The following is a 19,444-nucleotide window of genomic DNA, read 5'->3' on the forward strand; positions in this document are numbered from 1 at the left end:
TTTTTCAGTCTTGGTCTTCTTGGGGTATATGCCCAGTAGTGGGAATATTGGGTCATATGGTGGTTTTATTCCTAGTTTTAAAATAAATTTCTATGCTGTCTTCCATAGTGGTTGTATCAATTTACATTCCCACCAAAAGTGCAAGAGGGTTCCCTTTTCTCCACACCATCTCCAGCATTTATTGTTTGTAAATTTTTTGATGATGGCCATTTTGACTGGTGTGAGGTTATATCTCATTATAGTTTTGATTTGCATTTCTCTAATAATGAGTGATGTTGAGCATCTTTTCATGTGTTTATTAGCCATGTGTATGTCTTCTTTGGAGAAATGTCTATTTAAGTCTTTTGCCCACTTTTTAATTGGGTTGTTTGTTTTTCTGGTATTGAGTTGCATAAGCTGCTTGTATATTTTGGAAATTAATCCTTTGTCAGTTGCTTCATTTGCTATTATTTTCTCCCGTTCTGAGGGTTGTCTTTTCATCTTGTTTATAGTTTCCTTTGCTGTATGAAAGTTTTTAAGTTTAATTAGGTCCCACTTGTTTATTTTTGTTTTTATTTCCATTACTCCAGGAGGTGGGTCATAGAGGATCTTGCTGTGATTTATGTCGTAGAGTGTTCTGCCTATGTTTTCCTCTAAGAGTTTTATGGTTTCCAGTCTTACATTTTGGTCTTTAATCCATTTTGAGTTTATCTTTGTATATGGTAATTAGGAAGTGTTCTAATTTCATTCTTTTACACGTAGCTGACCAGTTTCCCCAGCACCACTTATTAAAGAGACTATATTTGCCCTATTGTATATTCTTGCCTCATTTGTCAAAGATATGGTGCCCATAGGTGCGTGTGTTAATCTCTGGGCTTTCTATCTTGTTCCATTGGTCTATATTTCTGTTTTCGTGCCAGTACCATACTGTGTTGACTGTGTTCTTGACTGAAGGTCATCTGTCTTCTCAAGACCCCTCTACTCACACAGTTCTTTCCTTCTGGGTTACAGATGCCATGTTCTTTCCTTACCTTTTAGGTACATATGCTAACAGCTCCGCTCTCACTAGCCCCCAGGGTACTATAGTATCCTATATAGTTTCCTTATATTCTATCCATAACCTTTTATTATAAAATAATCCCTTGATTTAACAATTCTCAATCTATCCTAATTTGACTGTACAATCTATTTCCTGCTGGGATTCTGTCTGATATGTATACACATACATGCATGTATGTATACACATACATGCATATATCCATATATATATATATATATATATATACATACTTATATATACACACATATGTTTAGACTCATACCTGCAGGCCTCTGTGTCAATGTAAAGAGCACTAATTGTAATAGGATAGGCAAGAAAACAGTGTTAGGTGGTGAGTAGACTCAAAGGAAGTATGTAAAATGTTACAATAGTGAATCACAATCATTTTCTGAAAAATATTTTCTAAAATGCAGATATTGCAATCATTTTACTAGCTGGGGGGAAGATGTCAAGAATCTGTCAACACACATACCTCATTACCAACTCAGATATCTTCTCTTTACAGAATTACATAACTTTTAGGGAACTCTGGCATGACTTGATCCAACCTACTCACTTTTTAGTGAGGGCTAACTGACTGCCTAAAATCAAGTCAAATACCTAGTCTCTAGACATTTGACCAGGTTTGTTGTTATAATTTTGGGATTTTATGAGGTTTTGTTCTATCTTTATCTTGATTTTTTTCTAAATTCTATCTAGTTACAATTCAGCCTTTGATCAAAGAGAAAAACCAACAGCAGTTTTAAAACTCTAAAATACAATATATGAGATTCCTGGGACCATTAATATTTTTACAAAATTAGTGGCCTAAGAAGTCAAAGCAGGGTAGCATCTAAGTTCAGACTGATGTTAATGAGAACCAAGAAGAAACTGCTTTCAAGGATAGCATAAATACTAATGTATGTTGTGCATAAATTATCTGAGCATTTACAAGTGGCTCAGAAAATATTAACCCCATTTTGTAGGGAGTTCAAAGTAAAATACAAAATAACTTTATCTCAATCTTTAAGTTCCAACTTTCAGTCTAAAATTCTAAGAATTCTCCTTCTCTATAAAGCATGGAAAATTGAACAACAGGTAAGTAATATTTTTTAATTGAAAAAAGAGTTAAGGTGATGGAGAAATAAATGGGGTTCAAGATTTTAGTTTTTTCAAGAATTCTGAGGTTTTAAAAAAATTTTTTTAAGGGATCAGTGTTTTTTTTAATTTTATTTATTTATTTATTTATTTTTTGGTGTCTGATCTTATTTATTTGTTACTCTTAGAACATCTCATTTTTGATTGGACTCAGACATAGAAGCTCTCAGAGAGGACAGCCTCCGTCTCTTGGCAATCTGTTCCTGTCGTTTTTCTTTGGCCTCCTTCATTCTCTTGGCCAAAAGTTTAGCATATTCTGCAGCCTCTTTGTTTTTCTTAGTATGCTGTTTCTTCAGAGCAATACACCGGCGTTTGTGTTGCAGAACTCGTGGAGTCACGAGACGCTGAATCTTGGGTGCTTTAGTCCTAGGTTTCTTACCGCCTTTGTTTAGGGGCTTTTGCACAACATACTGGTGGACATCATCTTCTTTAGAGAGATTGAAAAGTTTGCGGATTCTGCTAGCTCTTTTGGGACCCAGGTGACGAGGCACTGTAGTATCAGTGAGTCCAGGAATATCCTTCTCCCCTTTTTTCACGATGACCGACTTGAGAACACTCAGATTGGCATCCACAATGCAACCCTGTACAGATTTGCACTTTCTCTCTCCAGCCCTCCTTGGTCTGTAACAGGAATGCCCCTTACTCAGTAGCAGGCGAACTCGGCCATGGGTCAAGACACCCTGCTTCATGGAGAAACACTGCTTATCATTCCCGCCACTGATTCAGACCACATAACCCTTCCATTCTTCACCCAGAGCATCAGCAACAACTTCTGTGGCCATACGCTTCTCGTAGAAGGTACGAAGTTTTCGTTCATTGTCCACTTCAATGAACTTCTGGCAGCCAGTGGCCGGGAAAGAGATGTTCAGCTTCATTTTGAAGCGGCCAGACAGCCTCCGAGGCGCCATGAGAAAGAGCGTTTTTTTATTTTAATGAAGAAGGAAAATACTATAGCAACCTGCCTTGGCATTTTTGAGAACTAGGTAGCTCTATCTTTTTCGGATAGCATGTGTGTCTTCTAGTCCCAAGGCCTTAGATCTTGGCATTAATAATGTCCTGGATGTGGTCATAGCTTTTAAAGGTTATTTGATGAATTACAGAATGAATGGCCCCAAAGAGAAGTCTCACTGAGAAAGCTATAACAATCTACAAATAGTTGAAGAACTAAACCCGGAAAAAGAAGTAACCCTTTTTTTTCCTTGGTCAGTTATAGGGGAACAGGAAGAGAAGACCTTCTATCAAGCTTTCTAACTATAAAATTGATGGTCTTCAAAGTTAGTCAGCTACTCTCACCAGTACACATTCTTAACCTGGGATGTAGACCCTGATGGGATTATGAAGATGTTTGGGAGGAGCCTGGCATTATGCACAAATAGTATAGCTGTGCATTTGCCCGTTTTTCTGGAGTTAGGGGATGTGGATTACATTAGTTTCTCAGAGGGGCTCTGGATATAAAAAGGTCTGCAAAAGAATGTGTGAAATCAGCCTGCATGACCATTTGTCAGGAGGGCTACAGAGAAGATAATCACTCTAAGCTCAGTGTTTATAATTCAATGGTTACAGATAATGTAAGCAGAACTTTAATGCAGTGTGTGTTCAGTCCTCTAATCACTCAGTCATTATTTATAGTTTGTCCTTCAGATGGGTTAATTTGCTTTGAGTGGTGGGTTGGAGGGAGCATCTATTTTAACTTCCCTTTATGGGGCAAGATAATGTGATGTACTTTTTCTCAATGCTTTCCCACAGAGTTTGTTTGGTAGAAGCTGCAACATGAAGTGGGTTCACCATTAATAAACTGAATGAGAGGATGCAGTCTAGAACAAAGAATGGCAGCCCACAACAGATGAGAAGAGCCTGGTCCCCAGATGGCAACCCAAGTTGAAAATCAGAGCACAGAGTGCAAGTGTGAGGCTGGGAGCTGAACTGCTCTGGGCGTGGATAAATATAGCAGTGAAGGACAAACAGAAGGACACTTTGTAATTTGACCCTTGGAGATCTGGAGAGGATCCTTGGATGCTCTGTCTCCGACTCATACCCCAAACATTCAGACCCTGGGTAATGAATTAGAATGCAAACTGTCCTTTTGGAGGACAAATCAGTTAAGAGCTGAAACAAGCCTCAAGTTCTTTGCACTTATCTGATTTCTACACAAAGGCAGAATTTGGCATTTAAAGCCCACTGGGAGAGCCCAGCCATTGTATCCTGGCATCAAAACTTCTCCTTTGAAATTAGGATAGTGTGTAACTCATCCCTCAAGAGCTTTGCAGATCTCTTGCATTTGTTTCTGGGGCCTGTTTGAATTTGTTCTTTTAAAGAGGCTGCTTAGAGAAATTCCTGGCACCAATGTAATGAAAAGGGATATCATTAATTTCTTCCTTTAAAAAGGAAGTGTCCCTTTGGGACCACTGATCGCCATGTATATTAGGTTAGACAAATCCAGCCTAATATCTGGGTAGACTGGCTGTTCTAATTGCTGACTTCCAAGCAGCCTAATGGACCTTCCATATAGTGGAGAACAAAAATGGGGTTTTGAGTCAGAGGGAGCTCTCAAAATCCCTTATACCATTTAGGTGTATTAATGAAACATAACTCCTTCCCAAAACACAAATTGCCAGACAAAGAAAATATCAACCAATTAGTCCAATTTTTTTAAAATATGGTAAAGTTTCAAGGTGATAAACTCTTATGACTTGTGGTGGCAATGGGAAAAAACCAAGTACAGTTTGTAGAAATCAGCACACTCTGTAAGACTTGACAATTTGAACAGAAGGAAGGAAGGAGTTGCTAACTTGAAAGTCAGAAAGATTCTCTGAGGAGTGGGAAAATGCAGTGGCAACAGCTAAACATTTATTAGGTGCTTTATACATGTCCGGCTCTATCTTCATGCATTAAGCCCATAATCTGGAGTGAAACTATGGTATTTAGGATGCATACTTAGGGGGTGACCTCTAGGGAGGAGGAGAATCATAATCAGGAAAGGGTATCAGAAGGCTTCTGAGGTGCTGGCAAGTTCTGTTTTCTGATCTCAGGTGTAATTGTATAGAGACTTCATAATAATTCATTATGCTGTCCATCTCTTTTATAAACTTTTTTTTTCTGTCAGCATGTTACATTTCAGAATTTTAAAAGGTGTTTGATGTCTCAGTGGGTAAAGAATCTGTCTGCATTGCAGGAGACACAGGTTCAATCCCTGGTTTGGGAAGATCCCCTGGAAGAAGAAATGACAACCCATTCCAGTATTCTTGCCTGAAAAATCCCATGGAGAGAGGAGCCTGGCAGGCTACAGTCCAAGGGGTTGCAAAGAGTCAGACACAACTGAGCAACTAAGCATTCACACACATTAAAACAACCACAATCTTATATCTGTCATGAGAGAGCCTTTCCTGGTGTGAAAAGGGAACAGGCAGAGGGCCAGAGACATCCTTCTCCATTCTGTCTGGTCAGTTTCTGATCCCCTTCAGTTCTCAGCTTTGATGTCAGCCCACTGACTCTTCTCTGCTCCCACAAGATCACAACGGTATCCCTGTCGTAGCATAGCTCCAGGGGCCACTCTTATTAACATCCTGGCCAGATATTTGGTTTCAGGTTTACTTGTCCATTTCTCTCTTAGAATGTAAACCCACAAGGGCAATCCTGGATGCTGCTCTTTATATACCATGGCACCCAACACAGCACCCACCACCACTTAATAACTGCTCAGTAAATAGCAGCTGACCGAATACTTGAATGAATGAGTAGTAAAGGTGCACTTCATGCTCTCCCACCCCTCCTTGAACTTAAGCCAACAATTTCTCCCTTGCTAAATTCAGTTGTTACTGAAAGAAGACAGCCCCAGAGTCTTCCTGGGGCTAGTTTAAGTAACTAGGAGTTCTAGCTACTTTAAAGAGTCAGATAAAAATGAAAAGAGAGAAAAACCTTACCATGGTTCTGCACACAGTCATATAACCACAGATTCTGCCTCCCCCCACCCCCGCCAAACCCCCACTTATGTAATTTTGGACTATGTCTTTCTTGTCTCCCTGTAACACTTACAATTGATTACATTTAATTTAAGGAACACACTCGTGTTACGGTCCTTACACGCTCAACTACTGAACAACCAATCACCTTGTTCCTCTTAAGCTGTTTCATTTTCTTAGATAGGAAGTAGGTACTATGCTGAGAGTCAGGTTTATTTAAAAATTTTTTTCTCCTTGATTACATGCATAAAAAAATTTATTACTGCTCCACAAAATACATTGCTAAGAAAATGAAAAGACAAGATCCAGACTGGGAGAAATATTTGCAGAACACATATCTCACAAAGGACTGGTACTGAAATATACAAAGAACTCTTACACCCTCAAATAAGAAAGCAAACAGCACAATTTAAAAATGGGCAAAAGATCTGAACAGACACTTCACCAAAGAAGTTATACAGATAGCAAATAAGCATATTTGTTCCACATCAGGGAAACAAAAATTAAAGCAACAATGGGATACCACTACACACCCATTTAAATGGCAAAAAGCCCAAACTCTGACAACAGCAAATGCTGGTAAGGATGAAGAACAACAGGAACTCTCATTCACTGCTGGGAGGAATGCAAAATGGTGCAGGCACGTTGGAAGACGGCAGTTTCCTAAAAAACTAAACATACACTCTTACCATATAATCCAGCAATCACACATTTTGCTATTTACACAAAGGACTTGAAGAACTTATGTCCACATAAAAACCTGTACAAAAATGTTTATAACAGCTTTATTCATAATTGCCAAAACCTGAAAGCAACCAAGACATCCTTCAGTAGGTGAATGGATGAACAAACTGTGATACATCCATATAACAGATTATTTTCAACAACAAAAAGAAGTAAACTGTCAAGCCACATAAAGACATGGAGGAACCTTAAATACACATTGCTAATGGAAAGACGTCAATACGGAAAGGCTAAATACTGTCTGATTCCAACTATATGACATTCTGGAAATGGCAAAACTATGTGAAAGTGAAAGTCGCTTCCAATTCTTTGTGACCCCGTGGACTATGCAGTCCTCGGACTTCTTTAGGCCAGAATACTGGAGTGGGTAGCCTTTCCCTTCTCCAGGAGATCTTCCTGACCCAGGAATTGAAACTGGGGTCTCCTGCATGCATTGGAGAAGGAAATGGCAACCCACTCCAGTATTCTTACCTGGAGAATCCCAAGGACTGGGGAGCCTGGTGGGCTGCCATCTAAGGGGTCTCATAGAATTGGAAATGACTGAAGCAACTTAGCAGCAGCAGCTCCTGCATTGCAGGCAGATTCTTTACCAACTGAGCTATCAGGGAAGCCAAAATTAACAGTTGTCAGGAGCTTAAGGTAAGAGAGAGAGGGATGAATAGATGGAGCTCAGGGGATTATTAGGCAAATAAAACCATTCTGTTTGATACTGCAATGGTGGACACATATCATTATATATTTTTCAAAACTCACAGACTATACAATGCAAAGAATGAACTGTCATGTAAATTATGGACTTTGTTAATAATAATATATCAATACTGGCTCATCATTGTAGCAAACAAGTGACTCTAATGCAAGATGTTAATAATAGGGGAAAATGGGGAGAGAGGGAAAGGTGAGAGTAAATGGGAACTTGCTACTTTGCACTCAATTTTTCTAAAAACCCAAAACTACTAGAGAAAACTATTAATTTAAAAAAACTAATAAAATTTATTACTTCAAATCTTGGAAAACAAACAAAAGTAAAATAGAAGAAAAATCACTCCATTCCTACTACACAACTGTGTGTTTCATTTTAAAGTTGAAAAGAATCCTTTAAAATGAAACTAAGGAGGCAGCCAAGGTTAACAATGAGTTTATGCTGTTTCAAATACATAAAGTAAGAAAAGAATGTAAAAATAAAATTCCTCTTGGCACATTTTACAGCCACGCCATCAACATCCAATTCTGGAAGCCAAGCACCCTAACTTGACTCACCCCCTCCACCCCTCCCCACCCTGCTTGTTTGGCAGCTGTGCTCCTGATGTCCTGGGTCAATGCCAGAATCTAACTTGGCATCGGCAAAGAGTGCATCCTGACCTAATGCACTCAGGAAAGCACCAGAAAAGTTCCTGCTGATCCTCCTCAGATACGTTTACAGTAACAATCTAAGCAGAAATAATGTCCAAAAACTATCCAACTTTGTAGCATGCTTTAATGAGCTGCAGGAATGAGAACGTGCTGTCACAGGGCTTTCCCTGAGGTACATGACCATAAGAACTGTGAGTGACAAATGACCTCCATATCTTCTACCCACCAGCCCTCAAAGGGCAGCCACTTTCCCCTCTAGACTCAACTCTTGCAATGGAGACAGAATCTCGCCAACTCAGTTGGCTGAGGGGTGGATGGTGCCAACCTATGTGGACTGCATCCTTTCTTCCTTATCATCATCACTCCCAAATTTCAGGGAAAATGGTCTGTCAAGGAATCTTTGCCTCTTGCTAGGTATTCTGCACAGTTCCTATAGAAAGCCACAATTTTGCACAGAGGCCTCAGTCGGCATAAACTGCCATGAACAGCAACTGATGACCCAAGCACTCTGCATTCTCCAAAATTATGAAATTAAGCAAGACAAAACCAAACTCAACACCCAGACAAGATCTAGTAGGAATGAGGAAAGTCTTTTAAAGGAAAGGTGTGTGATTAATATAAATGGCACTAGGTTAGAAGAGAATTATAATCCCTCCCTTTTTTTACTTCCATTTATCTACCCTCATGCCTTCAATTCTTTTGCAAAAATCCAGGACACAAACTTTATGGCAATGATATATGTATTACAGATACATGCAGATATTCATATCTGGTAGAGTTTAGAGGAATTTTGCCTTGTGGGAGGCTGGAAGAGGTAGTAGAGTTTATAAAAGACAAAAATCTTTTAAAGACAGTAATTCCTAATAATTTTATAAATTGAGACACTTAAAAGTCTGGGACACTCCCCTCATCCTCCTCTACAACAAAGTGACAAGTAACTGTAACTTTGTTCTGGACAACTTCCTGACAATTAGATGAGACCACTTGAGATAAATATGGACACTCAATATGTTACCAAACTTGTTTTGGAAAATGACAGCTGCAACCACCAAGCTGTTATAATTGCATTTGTCTCTTAAGTGCCTTATTTCACTGCCTGGCCTGTGTTTGGTATACAGTAAATGCTCAATAAGTGTTTGTTAAGTGAAAGAATAGAAAGGCATCTATATAAAGTTTACTTTTTCTGATTCAACGTAATATCATAGAGATAGGGGATGTGGTTCTCAAAGGGTAGCGTTTTGGAACCTGGGAATGTGACAAAAATGCAAATCCCTCCTCTTCTGCACCCCACACAAAATTGGAAACTATGGAATGGACCAGTAATCTGCATTTTAACAATCACTCTGGGTGATACTAACACTTACTGAAGTCTGAGAATCACCAGTTTAAAAAGGATCCTTTAAGAAAGAGATTACCTCCCACACTAAAGGTTAAGAATTACACACCAGTAGTACCTTCACCATTGCACTAAGAAAAGTCCTGAGACCGAGGCTTCATGATGAGAGCTTATGGTGAATTCTGTGGCAAAAAGAAAAGATGGATCAGCACTATGGGAGTCAAAAAGAGCAGGGATTCGAAGCTTGAGAGGTTATTAGTGGTCTCCAAGTCTTGTACGTGGCTTTCTGTCATGGCCCTGGTGTGTGGGACAGGGAGACCCAGCAGCCTTGCCTCCATAGGGTCTGGCTCCCATGCGCTTTCCCAACAGGGATTATGTTGCCTTTGAGTCTCGGTTGTAGGAACATGCTTTCCTTGTCAAATGGGTGACATCTGAGCCCTTTACGATCACAGTGGTTGTGGTTTGGCAAGCTGCTTGCATCCCCTTCCAAACACAGGCAGCAGTGTGAGCTGATTCTGTAGCATAAATCTAAGGCTCAGTTTTGCCGGATACAATGATCTAATTAAAAAATTAGTTTTCACCAGTCAAGTTCAACTTCCAATATTATTATAGGGTGACCAACTTGTCCTAGTTTGCCTGGGACAATTCCAAAAAATCCACATCTTGGAAAACCTTCAGTCCCAAGAAAATTGAGACATTTAGTCACCCTAATGACTTGGGGCTCCAAGGATAAAAACACAGCCCAAGTTTGCTTTCTGATAGCTGAACTTCTGCCAAGACCAATAAGATTTAGTAATGAGCAGTGAGAAAGGCAAAGGAAAATAACAGAGTAGATGGCATTAGATAGCAGTGGGTGAAAGAAAATGGGTATGATTTGCTCAGCAAATCTGAAGATGATATGGAACCAGATCACTGAATTCTAAAGCCACTTTGATGGGGACTCTACCATACCCTGACACTGTAAGCTGCCAGAGGCAACCCCCTTCGGGGGCTAGTACAATACCACCTCTCCCTGGCTCCCTGAAAATGTACTAGACTCTATTTTAAAAAGCCATATAGCTAAAAGTTACTCTTAGCAAATGCAATGACTCTTTTTTACCTTCCAAAAGAAATATGAATAGTTTATACTACTTGCAGACAAGAAGATAACCAAGGGCAGGACTACCTAATGTCAGTAAGGTATCACAGGAAACCCAGGGGCTGACAATGAAGGCCCTTGAATAAGCAGGTCACAAACTTAAACTTGTATGCTTTACACTAAGAAAATACAGGTGAAACACCTAGTATGTGCCCAAAGTCTATACTTACTACATCTGTGGCAGTTCCCTTTCTTTCTTTCACTGGGATTTCCTCACATCCCCCACTCAGATACCCTTTGTTAAAATATAGAAAAAAACAATTAAAATTCGGTTTTCATACCACGAGGAGAAAAAGAAGGCAAAAAGAAGGTATGTTATAAAAAATTAGCACATTAGCAATAGCAGGAAATAACAGCTTTGTGTTGAGAGAGAAGAAAGTTAAAATAAGCAGGTTCATTAACTAAAAATCGTTAACAGTTGAGGGTCATTTATTTTAAGGGTAGATGGCTCGGTGGTAAAGAATCTACCCACCAATGCAGGGGACATAGGAGACTAAGATTCGATCTCTAGGTCGGGAAGATCCCCTGGAGAAGGAAATGGCAACGCACTCCAGTATGCTTGCCTGAAAAATTCCATGGGCAGAGGAGCCTGGTGGGCTACAGTCTGTGGGATCGCGGAGTTGGACACCACTAAGTGCCTCAGCATACAAGGTGGTCCCGTTTCGCAGTGATCTCCAGCAATCTCTGTGTTAGCGCCAGTGTGAACAACTCTTACTAATAATCATGTCCCAAGACATTGTGAATAAGGAGAACTGTGTCCAATACACTTAATATGAAAGGGGAGTCATAGTTTTAGAAAGTTTCAGCTGTCTGGAATATGTAACTGACTAGAATATCTCATTCATTGATGATGTCTATCATCTCTCCTCAAACCAGTTGTTCCCATTTCACTGAGTTTATACCCTTGCTACTCAAAATGTGGACCTTGGGTCAACACCATGGCACCACCTAGAAGCTCTTTAACACTGCAGAATCTCAGGAGCCACCCAGACCTGCTGAATCAGAACGTTCTTTTTAACCAGATTCTCAGAGTTTGGTAGGACATGTATCACCTGGCTCCTTACCTTCTATGTGTCTCTTTCTTGCTCTCTCAGCTCCAGTCACCCAGGTTTCTTTCTACTCCTCATGTATTCCACACTGTCTCCTCAGGGCATTTGCCTCAGCTGTTCCCTATATAGCATTCTGCCTATAATGTTCTTCTCCTAGACATCCATGTGGCTAATTAGCTTACCACCTTCAGGCCTTCTCTGTGAAGTGCTCTCTGACCACCCTGTTTAAAAGGAAACCATCCTCCATCCTCGTCCTCCATGCTTTGGCCACCCCCAATCTCCCTTGCTGTATTTTCTCCCCTATAACACTTCACCTTTCTAACATCCCATATAACTGATTTAGGATTATGCTTATTGTTTACTGTCCCTATTCTAGAATGTCTCTTTGCCAGAATGTAGCATCATGAAGCTAGGACTTTTTGACTGTGTTGTTCCTTGATGTGTCACACATGACCAGAACAGTGCCCATGAAGTGTGGTCTACAGGCTGACTCTTGCCTCTGGTCTCAACTAGATCACTGAAGAAATTTAGAGTAGTTTAAGTTAGAGTAAGAAATTTAGAAAAGTATAAATCAATTTGATATTGACGCAACACCTAAATGGGCGATTATTTACCTATTAATTCATTTCACTGTATTTTACAAAAATAGCAGGTTGTGCAATTTGGAAATTAAAAAATCCAACTCCAATTTGGTCTCCCCCTGCCCCCAATATGGTCTTTTAAAAAATAGTTTGAGAAGCACTGGCCTAGGAAAGTTCCTGGCATTTAGTAAGTGTTAATAATTGTTTGCTCAAGAAATAAAAAGAAGAACAAATACCTAAAGAATAAACTTTTACATAGTAAAGGACTGCTGCAGTCCACAGTGTCGCAGAGTCGGACACAACTGAGCAACTGAACTGAGTAAAGGCAAATCAGGTTTGTACATACGTCTGTCAGTCCAATTAAATACTTTCTGCTTGGATTAGTGGCAAGGTGATTCATGTTATGTACTTCCTCAATATACTGTGCTTTCCTGTCCCATGTGAAAAATACAAGGCTCAAATGATCAATGAAGGAAATTTCTGAGACTCTCTGACTAACTGAAGATAGCCTTTGTCCAAGCCCCACATTTGGACACTTTTTTGCCTGGCTGTTCTGAGCAAAGCTGGCCTGATTAAGTAAATTGCTGAATTCTAAGGTCAAGAGGAATCTGATTTATAAAATGCTTTTTCCTGCCCAAACCTTCCTTCCCTCTCCCCCTGTTCAGAACAACAACAAAATGAAATGGCTTGGATCTTGTAAACTTGTTCCACTGGTATGCTATACCTCTTTGGGGGCGTTAAGAGACCATGGACAGAGGAGTCTGGCGGGGCACTGTCCATATCACAAAGAGTCAGACACGACTGAGTGACTAAGCACAGCACAAGAGACCTTTATTTTGTTCCAGGATTGTTAGAAGTACAGTTTAAAACTTCTCTGACTCATTTACTTGAGTTTTATTTTATTCTTGCTTCCACTATATCCTATCACAGTTGTGAATGCTTAAGAATTCAATTTGGGGACCCAGGCTAGTTTGCAAGGACAGAATTTGGAAATGAAAAGATGTGGTTCTAGAGAGTTTAAAATCTCGTAGATGCATGAAAATAACTAATACAGGAAGGATCTGATAAGTAGTAAAGGAAAGTAAAAGCACTCAGAGAGAGCCATGGTGGACTCTGAAGAATGGAGGGGACTTCGAGAATGAACAGTGAGGCAGAGGCAACAGCATGAACAAAATCACAGAGGAGAGAAAGAACACACTTGGCATGCATGGAGGGTAGAGGGTAGTTTGGTATTCCAAAGCACAAAATGAAGGAGAGAGATCAGTGAAGACAGAGCTAGAAAGGAAGACAGGAAGAGCTAGAACAGAGACACCCTTGTACGTTGTGCCAAGAAGCTTAAAGTTGATGCTAGAATAATAGGGAGCCACTGGAGATTATGGTGGAAGAGAAAGTTATGATTAGGGAATGCTTTAGAGCTCCTCAGATATCCATGCATGAGGCAAGTTGAGAGAGGAAAAGAAGCAGTTAGGATACAGTTTACAAGAGTTTAAGGAGAAGTCATGGTGATGGTGGCAAACCAGAGAAACCTCTAGGTGGGAAGGAAGGAGCAATTGTGACAGGAAGTACAAATGAACATTTGCAGCAACTTATTAATAAGTTTGACTTTTGCAGACACTTATCTAGAGACAAGGAAAGATGATTATAATCCAACATGTCTCTTCAGTAGTTAATTCAAAATGCAATGTATTTTTACTTCTCCTAAACAATACCACCAAAACTTGATGCCTCAAAATAAGAACTTTATTTCTCGACCCATTTTTCATACTTAACTTTGCATTTGTATAATGTCAATAGCATAAGCACCATTGCAACATCTGACATAACAGTGTGCCATTATGATGAGCCAGACACCATGCTGTGCCCTTTACCTCTACTAGCTTATTTAATCCTCAATACAACCTTCTGGCTATGAATTACCATTTCCCTCATCTTACATGTGTAAGTACTGAGGTAAGGAATTGTTACATAAAGCTATGTAACAGGAAAGCAGAGATTTGCATCCAGGCAGATATGACTCCAAAGGCAGAATCTGTGCCTTTGGCTATTCAATTATGCTTTAAAAATTTCTTTTCACATGTATTTTAAAGTAGAATGCTAGAAGAGAATAAAGACCAGATGGAACAAATGGAAAACAAATAGCAAGATGACTGATATAAACCGAAATATGTCAACAGTCACATTAGATGTAAATGGTCTAAACATCCATATTAAAAGGTAGAGATTATCTGTCTGGATAGTGAAAAATGCCAACCAAATTCTTGCATAATAGATTCTATTCCACCACACAATCTTTTTCCTCAATTTTCATTTTTGCACCACTCTTACCCTTACCTCATTGTGGCCTTATTCCTGAATATTATCTGGCTGTGAGGAAATTAGTCCACGGGACAGATTTATCATTTTCTGCATGTTTATTTAAAAGGTTCTGCTATAATACACTAATCCTCTCTCATCTCTCTTGAAGAGTTTAAGTTTCATATGGACTAAAGGTCCTAACACATATAGTACACATTTTCCACTTCATATTTTACCATTTTGTCACTGAAAAACAGACTAAGAATAAACTTTGAGAAATCTAAGAAACTACTCTATATAGCAGAAAAATAAATGAGGTCAACAGTACAGTAGTTTCTTAGTATTAGTATTTTAAGTTGAAAAGATTTCTTCCTTGGGAATGATCCAAAATGTGTTTAGTATTTTCTGGTTCATAAATAATTCCTATGATCTTGCTTCTAGGTTTATCTTCCAGAAGTATTGATTATAGCCACTCATAACACCCCAAACTGACTTTTACCATATTCTGTAGCAAGAATTTAGAAAGGGGGCAAAAAATACCATTTTCCATGAGTGTGGCAGGATGTCTGTATTCTTGCTAAAAGAATAGCCATGTTGCCAAAAGGGCAGAACTACTCTCTAAATCCATATTCTTTACCAAGCCCTAGATATTTACTCTGAACTATTTGCTTCACTGAAAGCTGGTCAGTTGTCTATCTTCCCTTTAAGAAAATAAAGTTTTTTTTTTTTTTTTTAAATATGGAATGCTTTGCAAATTGGCATGCCATCCTTGCACAGGGGCCATGCTAATCTCTGTACCTTTCCAAACTTAGTATACGTGCTGTTGAAGTGAGCACAAGAAAGTTTTAAAGGAGTTTCTTAATTTAGGCTTCTTACAGGTAAAGGGAAAAGTATGGTCTTTAATATTCATTTTTTTCCTTCAGAAAAAGTAAACAAGTGGCACAGGTAGGTAGTAAACTGCTACTTTTAATGAAAGTTTTGTTTCCAGTCTTTAAGGCTTTCCATATCTGAATTTTCTGCTAACATTAGCCCATACCAGTATCAGAGTACTGCCTTCTACACAGTCCTGTCTAAACAACTCATTAAAAAGTACACAAGCATGCAAATAGTAGAAATAGCTTGCCATTCAAAATGTTCTTCTTACCAGATTTTGCAGGGGCTCCCCTCGAGGGACTCAGTCCTGGGCAATCTGGAGCAGCATGGCATATCTGAGAAGACAGAGAATCAGTCCCAGAAACTGAGTGCTTCAGAAAGACCCAGTAAAATAACTATTATTTTTATCCTCTGATGAGGCAGCCTTAAGAACTTGGCTTCCATTTAACTAACGGACCCTGAACTTCAATCGTACCAGGGAAAAATTTAAGTACATTGGGGTCATGTGGTGAGTTGCTCACGCCTTACAGTAGAATTGAGTGGAGGGCCTCTCCTTGGGGCAATTAACTGCAAAGTCTCAACACCTTTGCCTCATCCATTTATTTCTTCCTCTGAACAAGCCAACCTAGCCCCCTTGTAGATTAATTACAGTCTGTAGGAAAACAGCTTGTGCTGCTTTTCTCCTATACTTAATTTTTATCCCTGAGAAAGAAAAAAGAAAACCTATAGGAAGGTATTAATCTACTTAACATTTCTAAGTACATCATCCAAAGGATTTTGTTTTTTTAATCTTACATATGCTCAGCAGAGTTACTGGCAAAAACTGTACATTTTCTTCATTTCATCCTTTCAACATCAAATAGTAGGCAGCAAAAATTGGATCAGACTTCAAAGCCTGCTGTGGGCTCCAAGTCACAGAGAGACGCCTCCATTTCACATATTGAATTCGAGCAGGATATCAAAGTGCTACCAAAGAACCTCAGGTCCTTACTCAAAAAGAGGCTCTAACATCTGTAGAGAGTGGAGTGCACAGACGAACCACCTCAGGGATCAGCTAGCATTTATTCTCAGCAGCAAATTTCCAGGCTTTTGATTCTCTCTTCACTGTTCCTCCCTGTCTCTCTGCTGAACCAAAATTCTTAAGCAAGCTGGGCTTTTGTTTCAAAGCCTTCAAAATATCACTAACAGTTCATGTCTGGATGGCTCAACCAAGCAGCCACAGACAGGCACCATGACCACAGACTTGGACGAGTCTATAATAAGGATAGACAGTTACTTCAGAGTCAAGGATGTCCAGCTACCTTATTTGAGTGTCCTGCGAAGACATCACACCCTTTGGAAGAACTCTGGGCTTGTGAATGCCTAAAAATAAAAATATAATAATAATTATAATAATATTTTTAGAAGGCTTGAAAACTATAATTAAAAAAAAAACTTACAGAGGATTGCTTTCCTCCAAAGATGGATCAGAACAAACTCTCATTAAGCATCTATTGTATTCCATTCCAATCCTTGGTTAGAAGGACATGGGCAACTTAAGGAAATGTATCCTGTCAGGTGCGGCTCATACACCCACAGTCAGCCTGAGATCCTAAGACCCAAGAAACTGCCCTGTTTAAAATCGTGTGATTTAATCTACTTTACTACTGGATGTTCACAAACATTACCAAGTAGCCAACCATGATGCTAAGGCTGAACTTCCAATCCAGCACCTTAATCACATTGTTAAATAATTCAAAATAGATCTTTTAGTCAAACAAGTTTGAGGAATGCTAAGATGTGTGTAGTTTAAGAGGTTTCCTTACTGCAGAATGATCTTTCACAATCACAATATGCATTTAAGGGTTTCTAATATGGGGTGTGTGTGGGGGGAGAATTCAGTTCCCTAAATTACTTTGAGCAAGAAATTTAAAAAGTGATAATTAACATCTATTTAAATACTGTTTCATGGAGCAAAGTTTAGAAAAATCAACTTGTATAAAAAATCCAGAAATTGGAACACATGATATAAAAGTGTGATGAGGGTCTTCCTTGGCAGTCCAGTAGTTGAGACTCTGCACTTCCACTGCAGGGGGCATGGGTTAGATTCCTAGTAGGAGAATGAAGATCTCGTATGCTGCACATTACAGCCAAAAAACAGGAGAAATTATTATTCTTTAATGTTTAAGAGTGTGATGATTATAACTCACTCGCTGCTAAAACTGGCTCTTACAATTCCTTTCAGATGGTAGCCAGGAGTATGGAAAGCACTGACTAGGCTAAGGGAAGTCTGGATATCTAAGTCCTGCTTCAAAATCCATCCTTTCTCTCTGGGTGTCTCTGTCTCTCTTACACATACACACAGGCATGCACATTTACACACATTCGATTGGGTAAATTTCTATGGTATTCTGGGTTCTAGTTTTCCTCATCTATAAAATGAGGGGATTGAAATAAGCTATTCCTAAGGACTCTCCTAGTTCTATCTTAAAAATCTTATTGTTTATTTAAGCTGAGCATTTCATTTTCTGAATTTCTGTGCATGGTTCATTAGTATTACCTTCAAAACTACATCTGTATATAGATTATAAGCAATGTATGTAAGTGCTCAGTCATATCCAACTCTTTGCCACTCTATGGACTGTAGCCCGTCAGACTTCTCTGTTCATGGAGTTTTTCAGGCAAGAATACAGGAGTAGGTGGCCATTTCCTACTCCAGGTTATAAGCAATATACACATCTAAAAATACCATATCAATATCTGTGGAGAGGAAACTATGTTGATATATTTATTTGTATATATACTTGTTTGTCATATGTCTCCCACTATAGAATGTTAGATTCCAAGAAGGTAGGGACATGGTCTGCTTTATTATGTACTCTGTATCAGCACTTAACCCTGTACCTAGTATACTATAAGTGCTCAATAAATATTTCACAAGTTGAATGAGTAAAAGGATGACTAGTGGACTCCCAAAATACGGACCATGAAGAATACCCTTTACGTTAAAATTAAATTAACTAGCACTTGTATAGTTTTCATATTTGAAAAATGTGTTTATATAGCTAATAAGGATTTCACAGCCATTTGAGCTAAGTGCTTTAATTGCCTGTATTATACAGATAAAGAAACTAGATCAGAGAGGGTAAGAGGTCTGCCCAGGGATCATGGCACATACCTGGCAGAGCTAAGACACTGACCCCTGTTAGTCTGACTCCAAATACTCTGCTCTTCCTCTGAAGAATGACACCCCCATGCCCTTGGGCCCATGGAACTCATTCCTGTCAGGTTAGGCAGGTCCCAGTGGCAGTGGGACACGTATAGAGAGGTGGATTCAGGTCTCCCAGGAGTCCTGGTGCGCTCTGGAGAAAATCTAAGGAAGAGAATTTGGCTGTTGAATTACCATGGGGTCTCCAATTTCTGCCTTTCCTGCCCCAACAAAAGAATGAAACCTTTTAACTCCTCTAGTTTGCAAGTATTTTCAGGACCCAAAGGTCAGTGCACATACCTTCCAACAATACACTGAGGGTTGGCTCATCAGTTTGACTACCTTGTCATTCAAACCTTTGGGAGGATCTAACGCATCTCAATATAATTTTTACATGTGTTACTTGGTTTTAAAAGGCAAAGGTAGGATGAGTAGTGTCCAAAAGCAAACAGATTAGAAAATACTTGATTAAACAAAGTTAAGCAGGTTTCTTTCCTAAGAAGATTTCCAGAATCTTTAACTTAATAATATGCACAATGAAATCTCAAGAGTAGGAGAGAACAGGCAGCATTTCCCAGACATTATCCTGACAATGGAAGCCTCCCTTCACTGGGGCATGTTGAGGCCCTGGTTCTCACAACACATCTTAGAAAACACTAATCTGAGCAGCCCTTATTTGAAACAACTTCCAATACGCCTTAAAAGAAAAAAAAAAAAAAACAAAGGGTATAAGTCACTTTTCTTCAAAAGTCT

The 19,444-nt window shown here is 39.2% G+C and overlaps 1 protein-coding gene, 1 non-coding gene and 1 pseudogene across 2 annotated transcripts in view; all 3 read right to left on the minus strand.

Moving 5' to 3' along the window:
• MYO3B (myosin IIIB) overlaps positions 1–19,444 on the minus strand; it is a 408,982-nt gene that overhangs the window by 72,545 nt on the left and 316,993 nt on the right. Inside the window, exons 29-30 of the mRNA XM_070476366.1 lie at positions 16,806–16,866; positions 15,776–15,839 (exon numbers count right to left, since the gene is read on the minus strand). Coding sequence (XP_070332467.1) covers positions 15,776–15,839; positions 16,806–16,866 — 125 coding nt within the window. The remainder of the gene's footprint in view (positions 1–15,775; positions 15,840–16,805; positions 16,867–19,444) is intronic.
• LOC110141900 (small ribosomal subunit protein eS6 pseudogene) lies at positions 1,309–6,106 on the minus strand (annotated as a pseudogene).
• Positions 15,364–15,467, minus strand: LOC139038097 (U6 spliceosomal RNA). Its single transcript, XR_011491044.1, has one exon. It is a non-coding gene; the product is annotated as a U6 spliceosomal RNA (small nuclear RNA).

Source organism: Odocoileus virginianus, chromosome 13 (assembly GCF_023699985.2).
Source record: "Odocoileus virginianus isolate 20LAN1187 ecotype Illinois chromosome 13, Ovbor_1.2, whole genome shotgun sequence".
NCBI classification, from domain to species: Eukaryota; Metazoa; Chordata; class Mammalia; order Artiodactyla; family Cervidae; genus Odocoileus; species Odocoileus virginianus.